The 14,636-nt window shown below is 42.7% G+C and overlaps 1 protein-coding gene across 1 annotated transcript; it reads right to left on the minus strand.

The window, feature by feature from the left end:
• Positions 1-497: 497 nt before the first annotated feature.
• LOC132784226 (TATA-binding protein-associated factor 172) lies at positions 498-14,178 on the minus strand. The gene is given in 8 exon segments (XM_060789688.1): positions 498-1,214; positions 1,277-1,517; positions 1,583-3,654; positions 3,717-5,842; positions 6,480-7,230; positions 7,232-7,469; positions 7,533-7,624; positions 13,542-14,178. Coding segments are annotated over 7 exon segments (5,883 nt in total). The 5' UTR covers positions 7,544-7,624; positions 13,542-14,178; the 3' UTR covers positions 498-770.
• Positions 14,179-14,636: the final 458 nt, after the last annotated feature.

Below are 14,636 nucleotides of genomic sequence, written 5' to 3' on the forward strand. Positions count from 1 at the left end.
ACAAATCGTTGCAATTATAGTACTCTGACAGTAATCAGTTATGGTTCCCGCTTGCCTTTCAGAGATCTAAGACAGGCTGTTCACAGAAAGTCTCGCAAACTTCTCTTTTGTATTTCCGAATAGTAAGCTTAAACAGTAAGAAATCGAATCCAGTCCACGATTTCTTCAATGCACACATTTTTATACATAGTATGTGAAATATAAATAGTTTATATCCCACTTATTTATTTTAATACTTGTTGCTTATCAAAGTTGTAAATAAGAAGTATATATTTCTTAATCAACCAGACGATATACATAGTGCGTCTACATGAACGGTTATTTGTTACGGACTTTGCCATAAGAACGAGATAAACAAATCTTTATGCTAATACTTGAGTGACTTCTACGCAGTTGCCTTTAGCGATGTTCCCTTTCGCCCCTTCCACAGCTCAAATGTATTAATGTGATACTAATTGTTGCCCGCTTGAACACAATAAAACATTCATTTTAATTTCAAATTTCTTTTATTATGAATTTCGACACTTTCTGCTTGCAACTTCTACAAAGGAACAAAAGAAAACATTCACAATAAAAAGAAAAAATATTAAGAATGTGCTTAGAAAACTAAAAATATAACTCGACTCTCATCATCGTCGTTATCATTATAATCAGCGAAGTGTGAATGCATTGTGAAGCTGTATGTGAACGAGTGTGTTTCTTATTTTTGAGTGTGTGTGTATGTGAAGTCTCGGAAGAAAGTATTGTGGCTTCGGCTTGCAGTGGCTTCTTCACTTCTTCAGCGCCTGCACAAAGTTGCCCAGATCGTATTCCTCCTCATACTGATACTCTGACCACAAATCCGGCAAATTCTCAATGATAGTGTTCATGGACATGCCACCGCTGCCGGCAGCAATAGCCGCTGTTCCACTGCCCTGTGCCTTGTTGTCATTGCCACTCTGAAACAGGTCTAATATTTGCGGGGTGCCCATCGTCTGAAGCGAGGCGTTCTCGGCACTCACCACCGTATTGGCGGTGAGTATCTTGAACTTTTGCAGACTCATGATTTTCTCTTCGAGCGAGTTGCGTGTGATCAGACGATACACATTGACCACCTTCTTTTGTCCAATGCGATGGGCACGATCCATGGCCTGCAGATCCTTCATGGGATTCCAATCGTGCTCGACAAAGATGACTGTATCAGCTCCAGTCAGATTCAAGCCCAAGCCGCCCACCTAAAAAAATAATACGAGAGTTGGCATTGTGTATTGGCAACATTGAGTAGATTGGAACTTACCTGAGTGGTCAAGAGCAAAACATCGATGCTAGGATCACTGTTGAAGTTGTTCACTATGTCCTGGCGTAATGAGGCCGGCACGCTGCCATCCAGACGCAGATATGTGACACTGGGCAAATGCTTGCGCAACAAATCGTGCTCCACGATGTCCAACATGGCCTTCAGCTGGCAAAAGATGAGAGCACGATGTTGGCTAACAGATTCTGTCTGCACACCAATGCCACAGTCCAACAGCAGTTGTCTGCACAAATACAAAGAAATTCAAGTTAGGTAATTCATCAATACAATAGATAGGAATGAACTTACTTCAGCGCTGGCAGCTTCGCCGAGTGCTCAATGTCGTCCAGGGAGCTATGGCTGAGGGCAAGCTGAGCGGCGATATTCACGCGCTCATCATTGGATTGTCGCAGCACCAATTTGGGATGATTGCAGACGTTCTGCAGATAGCGCAGAGCCTGGAAAATGTGCGTTTTACTGCCGAGATTCTCCGTATCGTCCAACTTATTCAAACAGTCTTTCAGATGTTTATTGCTAAAGTCTTCATACAGGCGCAACTGCAACGGACTCAGCTCGCAAAGCAGATCCTGCGTGATCTTTGGCGGCAGATCGGTGAGCACGTCCTCCTTGACGCGACGCAACAGGAATGGCAGCACCTGGCGATGCAATGCCTCCATTGCCAGCACGCCAGCCTCCTGATCCTTGGCCGAACTCTTGGCATCCCGTGATGCCAGAATGGGACGTGAGTAGCGCTGGATGAACTGTTTCTCGGTGCCCAAAAAGCCGGGCATCAAAAAATCAAAGAGAGACCACAACTCCAGCACGTTGTTCTGTATCGGTGTGCCCGAGAGGATTAGCCTGTGATTCGCTTTCAGCTGTTTGATGGCCTTTGAGCTCTTGGTCTTGCCATTCTTGATGATGTGCCCCTCGTCCAGTACGCAGTAGTTAAAGTGTATGCCACTAAAGTAGTCGATATCTTTGCGTATGGTGTCGTACGAGGCAACCACAAGATTGCAGCTGGTGCCAATTTGGCTGCGCAGCTTCTCGCGTCCAACGGGGAAGCCAAAGTAGTGCAAGGGTCGCAGCACAGGCGATGGCGATTGCGACAGAAACTTGTCCACCTCATAGACCCAATGGCCCGTCAACGTGGGCGGACAAATGACCAAACTCGGCAGCGAAGCCTGCTGTGCCTCCTGGCGCTGCAAATGATCGCCAGCCAATATGCAGATGGTCTGCAACGTCTTGCCCAGGCCCATGTCGTCGCAGAGTATGCCGTGCAGATTGTACTTGTTGAGGAACCACAGCCAATTGATGCCCGCCTGCTGATAGCCGCGCAGCTCCACGCTCAACGACACCGGCACATGGTAATCGGGTATGGTCTTGGGCTTGAATAGATAGTCGAGAAATTCACGATCTCGCGTCTTGCGCTCTTCCAGGGGCTCGTTCTTGACCTCGCCCTCGGTTTTGACGCCGCTTTTGCTGTTGCTAGCACTGCTGTTGTCCAGCGGCATAAGTTGGACGAGCGTGGCAAAGGAGTGTGTGGCCAGTAGTCGCACAGATTCATCCGCATCGCTCATGGAGCCGAGCAGCGGCACCACCAGCAGCACAATATATGGCACAACACGAATCTGCAAGCGATTCACCACACGCTCAATGGCCTCCACGGCACCTTGCCGTTCAATGGGTCGCTCCACCTTCAGCAGGAGCTCCAGCAACTCAGTGACCACAAACTGCATGGTGCGGCAGGTGTCAATGTCCGCCAGTGCGGCAATGCAGCGCGCTGCCATGTGACGCAACACCTTGAGAGGATGACGCACAATGCAGCCCAGTTGTGGCAGCAGCGCAAACAATTGCGGATGCAATGCGACATGCAGATGCGGCGCCGCAGTCTCAATCAGTTGCAACGAACTGATCAACTCATTGCAGGCCGTCAAATCGGGCAGCGTGCTGATGAGAGTGTCTGCATCGACGCCGGCCACAAACTGCTCCAACTTGCCGAACATAAGCTGCTGAAAGATGGGCACCTTGTCCACCATGCGTTCACCGAACGTGCTGCAGAGCTTAGCTATGGCACAGGCGGCGCCCAGACGCTGAGTGCGACACTGACGCGCCTCGGCCTCCTTGGCCTGTTGGGTGCTGGCCTCAATGCACGCGGCGGCAGCTGCTGCAGCCGCTAACGCTTCACTGGCCGGCGGTCTGCCGGGTCCGCGTGGCGCTGGCGTTGTCGATGGTGTCGTGGCGCCAGCTCGCTTGCTGCTGCCTATGGCGCTGCTGTGGCTGGACGGAGGGTTCAGCGACAGCGTCAGCGTGAGAATGCCATAGTACTCGGAGGCATTGCTATCGTTCGGACGTGTCTCCAGCAGCGTTTGCGTCGGCATATTCTGCAAAAATATACTTAGTTAACCCAGGGAATCACACAAGGAAATCTCTTAGAATAACTTACCAGCTTGGGCGTGTGCTCGGCATCGCTGCGCAACAGTGTGCAGAGGTTGTTCAGGATTTTGTTGTTGGGACTAGGATTTCTATCACAAACTTGGTCCATCAGATGCACCAAAAAGTCGGCTGACAACTGCTGAAGTGGCACACACTGCTCCCGCTTAATGGACTCCATCAGAGGCTTGACCACGGGATTCAACTTGTCGGGCAAACAGTGAAGTGCACAAATCGCTCCTGCCATCGCAGCCTGAGCGCTGACATGATAGGCAAACTGCTCACCCGTTGTCTGCTGATACGAGGCCTGCAGGCTGCGTCGTCGCTCCAGCAGCATGTCCAGCACCTTTGGCTTGAGCGCATGACTGCGCAGATTGTCGCTGAGTGTGGTGGCCACCGCATCGATCTGCTCCAGCGTCAGCACCTTGGCATTGTTGAAATCATTGATCGGTATTTTGTTCTGCTTCAGCGTGGCAATAAAGTCGAGTGCTTCCTGCAGCAGTCTGGTAAGCGACATGGCCAACTCATCATAGTAGAACGACTCGGACATGCACTGATGCAGCTTCTCCTGCAGATTGGGCGGACCCGGTCGCACCGGCTCATCTTCTAGAGCCCAGAACGCAATGATCAGGCCGCACACAATGCGCTGCACAGCGGAGCGTGCATTCAAATGACCAAGCAACACCTTGGTGTAGCAATCCGTGGGACTCTCCACCTGTGGCGTATAGAGCACTCCAGGCGCCGGCTGCACCAGGTAGTGCGAAAGTGCGCCCATTGCTCGCGATGCAGTGATGCGGGCACGCATAAAGTTCGCCTCACGAATCTCCAACGGAGTCGCCTCGCTGCCACCCAAGTACAGCTTCTGCATGGCATTCGAATGGGCCAAGGCAGCCCCGCCCAGATCATCGCCCATGCGTGGTGTGCGACGACGTGCGGCGCCTGCCGCAGTGGAGGAGGCGACGTCACTACCGGCAATGGCGCGAATGAGCACGGCGGGATCGAAGGCCAGGCGGGGCGGCTGCATGGCCAGACAAATCCAGGTGGAGACATGCGGACAGGCGGCGTGCAAAAGGGCTCCCAGATCCGCATACTGTATGATGTTAGACCACACCTGGTGGGCCAGCGCTTGAATGTCCGCTTGGGGCTCCACCAACATGCGCTGGTAGATGTGACGCAGCGCCTGCTGCAACAGTTGCCAGTTCCAGTCGACGACACCAAAGTTGAGCTTCATCTCTGGCGTCTCTGGCTTGCCATTCTCTGGCTTCTGTTTAACGAGCGAACTCTCGCCGCTGTTTGTGAGCGTGAGCAGCGTCTTCAGCGTGGAGCGACGCACTGAGCTGGTGCTGTGCGATAGAAAGGGAAAGAGACGCGGCACTAGCGTGCCAATGGGCTCCATTTGTATCCAGCTAGCAGCCATGGGCAGGCACAATATGGCTGCGAGCAGACCCATGAAACTGTTGCAGGCGGAGGTCAGTTCATCCTGATCCAGCAGCAGATCCCACAGCATCTTCACAATGGACGACACTTGCGTGGCATTCAGCAGCTTGGGCAACCACTTGGCCACTGGTATCAGAGTTGCTGCTGCCACGGCGCCCACATCATCGACCACATCGAGCAGACCCAGCAATATATCCGATATGGATTTGGGCAGATAAATGGACAGCAGTTCCTCGCGCACCACGAACACATACTTCAGTCCCAGCAGACCGCCATGGCGCACCTCCCACTCGTTCTTGTGGCGTATCAGCTGCAGCAGGATGTCTACGATGCGATGCACTTTGCTCTCATCGATGGCCTTGACCAGCGTGCCCAGCACTTGGGCGCAAGTCTCGCGCACAGGCGCCACCACTTGATCGGACACAAAGTCGCCGAACCGATCCAGGCAGAGCACGCAGAGCAAACGAAGTGCTGCATCCTCCAGCCAGCGACTGTGGGCCTCGTGCATTTGCTCCATACTCTGATAGCCACACTTGCCCGCTCCTGTGCCGTGCTGATTGATGAGCTCACGCAGCGCAGTCGCCGCGCCGTGACGCACCTCCCACTTGGCGTGAAAGAGATCAATGAAAAGGCGCGCACAAAAGTTTTCCAATGGCCACGAGACGGCGTCGACCCACGTGCCCGTCGCATCCGGAACAGCGGCTGCAAAGAGAGCAAAGACAAATTGTGGTTCATTAAATCTGTAATTAACGGAAGTCTTGATTAATCTAATCTAAGGACGCACAGCGATTTGTTGACAAGTGTGCCTTGAATCTTTGTGTAATTAGGCAAAGTAATTAATCTAATTGCTATTTTCTAGTCAAACAAATTAAGCAAAGGAAAGTCAAGCAACACAATTGATTGCTAAATTAAATCTATTCAACTATATAAGAACTCATTAACTGAATTGGCTATCTAAATTAATCAATAATCTTGCAAAATTAATATGAATACATCAAAATTGAATATATATATTAAGGAGATTTCTTGCTCCACTTGCCAACTCGATGCACACAATTTCAATTGTTACAAGGTCAACTGTTCAATAAAATTGTACAATACATAAATTGTTTGAAGGCATACTATAAATGAAAATTACATTCGCTTTTGGATTTGATTCATTTTATAGCTCTTAAACTCTTAACACTGTTCTACAACGTTTGAAAAGCCTTCTATACTTTTAAAGTTGTTTGTCAATCATATGAAATTTGCATTAATGATCGTCATCAGCAACATATATATTTAAATGTTATGCCAAAAAATTAATACTGTGCGTCAGGTTGAGCTTACGCCTACGCACCGTTTAAGCTGTAGAATATTTCATGTGTGTCGTTTGCCTTCAGTTTCTTCTTCTCTGGCTCATCGACTGTGCTTGCCCCGTTGCTGTTGCTGCCGGTGCAGCTGCTGCCGCTGCTGTTGCTGTTACTGCCAGCAGCTGCGATGCCAGCTGTTGAGTTGCGCCGACTGCAGGTGGGCGTCACTGAGACTGCTACAGCGGAGGCTGAGGCGGCGCCCGTTGAACTGCCTTGACGAGCTTTGCGCTTGGCTCGATTCATCTCGCGACAGCTGAGCTTTTGACCTGTGGCAGTGGCGCAAGCGCTGGCAGTTGCTCCCCCATTTGCTGCTGCCGGCTTAATGTTCAGTATGTGCTCCACCGGCAGCTTCTCGGCATTGACGTTGTAGCTGGTGCCGCTGCGCGTCAAGGCCACATCCTCGTCGGTGATCATGTCAGTCAGATTGACGCCCAGCTTGGCGGCGGCAGTGAGTCCCAGTTTATCATTGAGCAGTGCTCGCTGGCGAATCAGTCGAGCGGCCACGCTCTGCTCTTCGACGCCGCCTCCACTTGCCGGCTGCTCCTCTTGCACATCGAACTCATTGCCCTCGGAGCCAATCAGGCGTGCTCCCTTCTGCAGTATCTGCTGTAGATCAAACTCATCGAAGCTGAGTAATCGCTCGTTGCACGGCGCTGTTGTGGTCGACGATGAGGCATTCGATTGGCAGCTGTCCTCCTCGGTGGCATCGCTGCCCTGACGCTCCTTCTTTAGGTTAATGGCCCCCCAATTGCAGTTCCGGCTGCCATGGCGGCACCTGCTTCAGTATCGCCTCCACAGATTGTGCCGCCGCAATGCGCGTCTCCCACGAGCTGCTGTGCAAATAGCCTACGAGGCGATTCAGCAGCGTGTGCAGCTCATGTGGATACAGCTTCTGCACCTCGCCAATCTGCTTGGCAGCTGCATGACGTGTGGCAGCCGTCGAACCGGACTCGAGTAGTATGAAAAGACGATCGAGTCTGTGCAAAAAAAGATTAAATAAGTCAGTTTCTTGAGAGTATTTTATTAGAGAAAACACTCACCTGGATGTCATTCTTTTATTGAGATTTTCGATATATTCCGTTTGATTCTGCAATCGAACTCTGGACTGGTCTAATTCCTATATGTAATCTATCTGAAAAGATAAAGAACAAGAACAATTAGCTGGGAAATATTTTAATTTTTTATTTAAATTCATGTTATTTGAGTGACCAGCAAATTTGAAAGAGTGCGATAACAATTGTTACACTTAAGCCCAATAATTTATTGGATTTGGTTAGATTAGCATGGAACCAATAATTGAAACAATAATCATGAGTAAGAAATATTTGCTTTTTAAAATTGCTTATTGAAGCCAACGAACAAAATGTTTAATGACAACTTGTGTATATAAAAACACTGTTCTCAACTTTTAATCAAGTCATGTGGATCGAGATAAAATACTAAGATCAAATATCATTTCAAGTTTCTTTATCAGCCAAGCAAATCTTCATCTACTTTTGAGGCTGACACAGCATATGTTGAAGTCGAGCTATCTTAGCTGCAATGTTTTTGCTTCTTCGAAGTGCATATAGAGAGTAAATAGAACATGGTTTGAATAGTTTTTTGCAATCTACAAAGATAAAAGCAACTAGGCAAAATTAGGTTAACCAGTTATTGGCAAAGAACTGAACGCAACTGAAATCCTTTGATTTGTTTCTGACTCTGTATACTCAAATGTAAAATATATATCTGTATGTATATATGTATATTACAATATATATAAATGAGATTGTTCAGTAAAGCTGAAATAATATCAAAACTCGTGTGTGCGGCGAGTTCAACAAAACTGTTTGTTTCTTTTCTTTTTATTAGTTTCTTGTATTTATAAGGAAGCTCAAACGCTAGCTACGGCAACCTTGAATATTAATCAACTATTTATATAACTATGTATGCATGCCAGTATGTATTGTACACTCTATATCAGTGTTATTTTTGTTTGCTATGTTTTATAGCAAATCGCGCGTTGGATGCAAAACAACAAATATTATTACGACCATTTTGTGGCACACACTGCTTTTTTTTTTGTTTTTGGGTCGAGCTCGTGAAACACGCAAAGCGTCAACAAACAAATAATCGACAAACTACACATATAAACAAATGTATAATTTGCTCAGAGTGAATTTAAGTTGTACACTAAAATATGATTTTATTGGGGACTTTCGTCTAAACTATACTACTTAAATAACATAAACTAGCGCTATTTAAATTAGTTTTATTTTGTCAAGTATTGCTTCTAAATTATAACTAATGCACACAGTGGTATATTAATGTAGTATTAATATACCATAGAGTACAAAATATACCAGATTGACAGCTAAGGCAATTTGTTAAATATCTTCTACAACTATTATCTGATCGCAACCAAATTTTCAGGAATCATAAAAAATTTTGTTATTTTTGTATGTAGCAAAAAACACGGTAGCCTCAAAATTCAAGTTGTTTTTTTTTTTTAAATTTTTTTATTTCTTCTAAAAACTTTTTTATAATAAAAGCAAAATAAATGACCGTGTTTCAAATAAATTTAGCATTATCTACTTAAATATTTTAACTTTCAAAGAACACAATATTCTCAAAAATGATTTGTTCCATTAACATTAAGGAGCTTTACTTAGTTACTCCTCATAAGTTTAAGAATCAAAAAACATTCATAATTTAAAATTCGTTTATTGCTGAGAACTGTTCCATAATGTAATCGCATTGTTTTGAATAATTTTGTCGGCCTTGAAATGCTTGTTTGATTTTCCCTCAGTAATGTAAGGAGTTGAATATATAGATTACAATATTATTTTTCCCCCAACCAGTTCTTAAAATTATCTACAAAAGTAATTCCCCCATAAAACACAACCACAACATTAGTTACTTGTGATTCAGCACTTTAAATAAATAGGCATTGAGGAACAAAGGTTATGAAAAGACAGTTCATAATTCAGAAAAGCTGCCGCTATTTTTTATTACCGTATGCGACTTGAATTTCAAGCAAATTCATTTGCATAAGTTCATTATATAATACTCTCTCTGTGCTGTCAATTACTTTGGACTTGTCGCTAAGTTATTGAACTATGTATTTTAAATCATTATTACGACAAATTCTTTTGCTCCCAAGTATATTTAGAAAGTTCATCTTAACAAAAAATGTATCTAGATGATGCAAAATTTCATATTCATATTATAATAATCCATTGCAAGGATGATTGGCTGTTCCAATAACCCAAAACGAAACGTGATATTTATAACATTGAAAATAAAAAAAGAAAAATTACGTGAAAGAAGACATAAATAAAACAACAGCTGAGTCAATATGCAAGTGACACAAAGAAGCTATAGACCAAGTTGAACTAGCAAAATGTCTTTCTATAAACACTTTGGTCACTCTCATTTGCTCATCTTATCTATTAATTAACCCAGAAAAGTAGAATGCGATAAGCAATGATAGTTTTTAAAATGTGCTTTGAAAATAACTAAAAATTAGTAAACACAAACACATGTGCCGGGTTACTGAACTCATCATTTTGATAATAATTATAATGAGGAGAGAGAAGTAAAACTATTAAGCTTCACATGTCAGCAGAGTTGTAAATTATCTATTTGGTAGCGACAAATGAATTGCAATAAAATCAAGATTACATACATAGATAATGGTTATCGTAAAACTTATAATGAACACATTTGTATGACATGAGAATCGTCATCAATTGGCAGCAATAAATACAAATATCAACTGACACAGACAACTCATGTACATAAATCTGTCTATATCTATGTTTGTTTGAATGTACCTTACGTAATTATGAATGTATCGCGTTTTGTCAACAACCTTGCCTTCGCTTTGCCAGAGAGAGAGAGAGAGAGAGAGAGAGAGAGAGGGGAGAAGGGAAGGTAAAGTAAAGGTTTATCATTGAATTGCTATGATTTTCAAATCGACAATGACTATTTAAATGAGTGCTCGCATTTGAATGCTCATCAATACCTCTAGTCTAGACCCAGATTGAACCCCTCCGACTCCTCTCCCCTGCCATGCTCTTATATCTCATCATTTGTCACAGTCAATTGCAAGCAGTCAACTGATATTGATTTGTTTGTTTGCCATTTATTTTTTCTTCGCCCACTTTTATTCGCCACACGCGTATTTATTTATACATTTCAAAAAGCCACAGATAAGCAGCAAGATGTCTACAAATTTTCACTAGCAATAATAAATGATTGCGATTACTTGGTGAATCGAAGTTTGTTTGTTTTCCTAGAACTACAAATATTTACTGTGAACTTTGACATTTTATTTCCCCTAGTTTGTGAACAATAATTTGAAATTGCGACCAACTGGTTGATGCCACGTTGGCTTTCAAATCGCGCCCGCTTGCCACATCACAACTCCTCCCATTTTTTCGATGAGTCACTCAATTCGATTATAGAGATTAGTCAGAAGTGATACGATTTGCGATAAGAATGGTTTAACGTTTGACTGATAATTATAAAACTATTACTTTTAAAAGAATCACTCTCTAGCATTAGCATTAGCATTGAAAATATCTACTTGTATTATTAATGCAGTGAATAAGAAATTCCTGTTAGCAATTTGTATTATATAGACACGTATCAATTGCCAGACATGTCTATAAATAAATACGTGTATATAGAATCGACTACGCTACATTCCACTCTCAGGTTATTCATAAATTTCATTTAAGATTACTAAACGAAATAGAGACAAATTTGGCGGTGATTAGATGTCAACATTGACTTTAAAAAAGTCGTGAAACAATTGTCAATTTGCTAAATTATGCAAGATGTTAAATTATCTATTGGAAAAGCAAATCGACATACAAAAAAGGAATATTTATTATCCTAAATTATAAACTGTAAATAATAAATTGTAAATTCAGGCATGTATTTAACACATCTCATTTGCTGCGGGGAAAAACCCAGAAAACTCTCCGATGCGAAACGTTGGAAATTACCACAATTTCTGTGCTCGATTTAAAGTTGAAGAATTTCGCACAAATGGAAAGAAGACAAATGTGTTTGAATTTTAAACACCTCGAAATATTTACATAGACACAACGCTAACAACATTTGGCAAATATTGTAACAGCTGCCGTTGCATATTTCATTGCACATTAAGCGTTGAAAACAAGACGAGACGAGACGTAAACGAAAACGAAATTATAGTCTTTTATTGATATTCGGAGCGTACTTCGAGTACAATTCTCTTCACTTTATATCAGCTGCATTCACTGGGAATACAAGCGGAGTTGTAAACAAGTTTTATCTGTAAACAGGGCAATGTTCAGCAAACAGAATACCCTAGATAATGTTGTAAAGTTCTAAATAGAACTAAATACTTCAATACACGTTTACAAACTACCTTCTAAATTAAACGTTAGCAAGTAGTTTAGTCGTTCAGTCCTTTTTTAAGGCTAAATTTACGAGTTTTTTTTTGTATAATTCCGTAAATAAACTTGGTTAGTTAATCAAAGATATACAAAATTACAGAAGGTCTAAGGCCTCTACTCCTACTTTTAGTTAAATGAAAAAACCCACACGTCGTCTTAAATTTCTTAATATAAAGTGTTCTATATAATTTTAAAAAATACCATTGGATACCTAACATTGCAAGAGACGACTATTTTTTCAACTCTTTAATGAAACGAACATTAGTGTCATCAAAACTCGACAAAATATGAAAGTATGCAAAAGTTTCTCAAGTAAATCGCTAATTGCAATATACCGTAACGATGCGTTATTGATAAACCGGAATTAAAAATACATTCACTTACATATCAAAAATATACTAAACATAAGCATTAGTACTTTAGTAATGAAACGTCGAATGGTATTCCAATGTTTGAAAGTACTTCTCAATACGCTTTTTCGCGTGTTCGTTCATATGCATGTTCACCTCAAACTAGTTCAAGTGCCCTACCCCACTACGAGACAGAGCGAGAGCGCGCAGAGAGATAGAGCAAGATGGAGATAGCGAGCCATAACCTGGGGAGCAACTGAATCGGTCGTCAATGTTGATTACGGTAGCAAACCATAAATAAATACAAATGCCGCCGCCGCTGCTACAGCGCTGCCAGCGTTCTGTCACCGCTGCTGCTGATGGGCCGAACGAAGCGTCGGCAACGTGGACAACACATGTACTAAATAGGCTGGGGAGTTTGACTACAACTACATGTGTATGTACTTATGTACTTGCCAAGCAAAAGCTCACACACACTTGCATTTAGAGTATGCATGTATGTGTGTGAGTGCACAATTGGTTCGTTTAGCGCGTCGCGCGCATCAAAAACTGCCCAAAAAGTAAATGAATGAATCGGAATCGGAATTGGAGGCAATAGAAGACCGCGAACACATACGAAGAATACATAATAAAGAGATGCGATGCGAAGACAAACACAAACCAAAAATGCCAAGACAACAAAAACTAAAATAAAAACAATAAAAATGTATTGAGCAATCACCGAGACTAAAAATACAATAAGACGGGGGCATTTAAAACGTTTTCGAGCACTGCCAAGAATTAAAAAAAAAAAAACTCCACAGCAGAAATAAAAACGAATAAGTCTAATGAAATATACCACATAAAGAGGCGTAGTTGTTTATAACAAAAATAAAGGAAAGAGTTATTCATCGCATGATTCTCCCCCATATTCCACAAATACGCCTAATATATATTTAAATATATGTGTATATATAACCAAACGACATAATACATAAATAAGTGTACGCTTATCACAGCTTAGCTTGCCCAGCTCTGTTCCACGTATCAACAGCAGAGGCAGCGCAATCTCACACTCACGCACACATTGAAAACTGCAACGGAAGAAAGACGCGTCGGCGTTGGCGTCGACGTTAGCAGCGTATGAAAGCTGCGCAGTCGGCGCATAACGATAAGCAAAAAAGCACATACGAGGGTTGCTACACACACACACTAGCGCTATTTACTGTATTTTGCACATATATTTCTCGCAAACGTAATTATTAACACATTACAAGGCACTTTACTTTACCTTTGGCAAACGTTACGTTTCGGCTGTTTTGCTGTCGCGTCGTACTGCTCTGCTTGTGCTACAGCATACCTATGGCGGCGACAGCGTCGACGTCTCTGCTGCAGAGTGGCGCGGCGCAGCGCTGTGACTGCGACGGCGACTGCTTGGCTGTCACTTCAACTCATGCGCTCTGTGTAAAGTTGCTGCATTTTTGTCCACTTTTCACCACCAGCTAATGATTTATTCACAAAAATGCCTATTTTTATTGATTTGTTTATTGCAAATTAATTGTTCAGTTCACTTTTGCTAGCGTGTGCTTGTGTGTGTGTGTTGGGTCTCTGCTGCTACGCGTTCACTTATTTTTTTGCAAGCGTCACAAAAAATATTCTTATTCACTCGCACGCGTAACAAATTCAGTCCATCGATTTTTCACGCAAAAACACACAGCGCCGGCATACAGGGGAGAAGGCGTGAATAGCACAACGGATTCGATTTTCCAGTTGCAAATGTCGTTTAGCCACCACAAACAACAGTCAATAGTATTTTAATTTAACATTTGGTTTCACACAGGCACAAAAACACTCAGTTCGCCCTATATTCTCAAATTTTCGGATATTAATATTACCAGGGAAAGCCATGTTCGCGCTGTTCAAGTCACATTTATACTGTGCGGTGCTCGATTGGCGCATGAAATAAAATTCAATTAGAGTTGCCACCGATCACTTGATAGCCAGTTTTATGCCAAAATGCATTCTGTAACTGTATCATTATATAAGCAGTAAATTTGGATTTATGTTCTACATGAGAACGTATTTGCGATGTTTTTCAAATTCACTAAAGACTTTTGTTTTTAATGAATTATTTAGCAAAATGGTTTTCATCAAGTGAGCTGACAATACTGAACAAAGATAGAGGTGGCGTAAAGCAAATTGAACTAGAAATTGAGAACCATTTGGAATACGCATCAAATGAATTTTTTGAAAAATGATATAAACATGACGCAATGTATATTTTAAATTAAACATAAATAATAAAAATATTATTATTATGTATTTTACTATTTTTTTTAATTCTTGATGGAAAAAAGAATTTTTTTCTGTTAAATTCTTTTTATTC

The sequence above is a fragment of the Drosophila nasuta genome, chromosome 2R, assembly GCF_023558535.2.
Source record: "Drosophila nasuta strain 15112-1781.00 chromosome 2R, ASM2355853v1, whole genome shotgun sequence".
In the NCBI taxonomy this organism is placed as follows: Eukaryota; Metazoa; Arthropoda; class Insecta; order Diptera; family Drosophilidae; genus Drosophila; species Drosophila nasuta.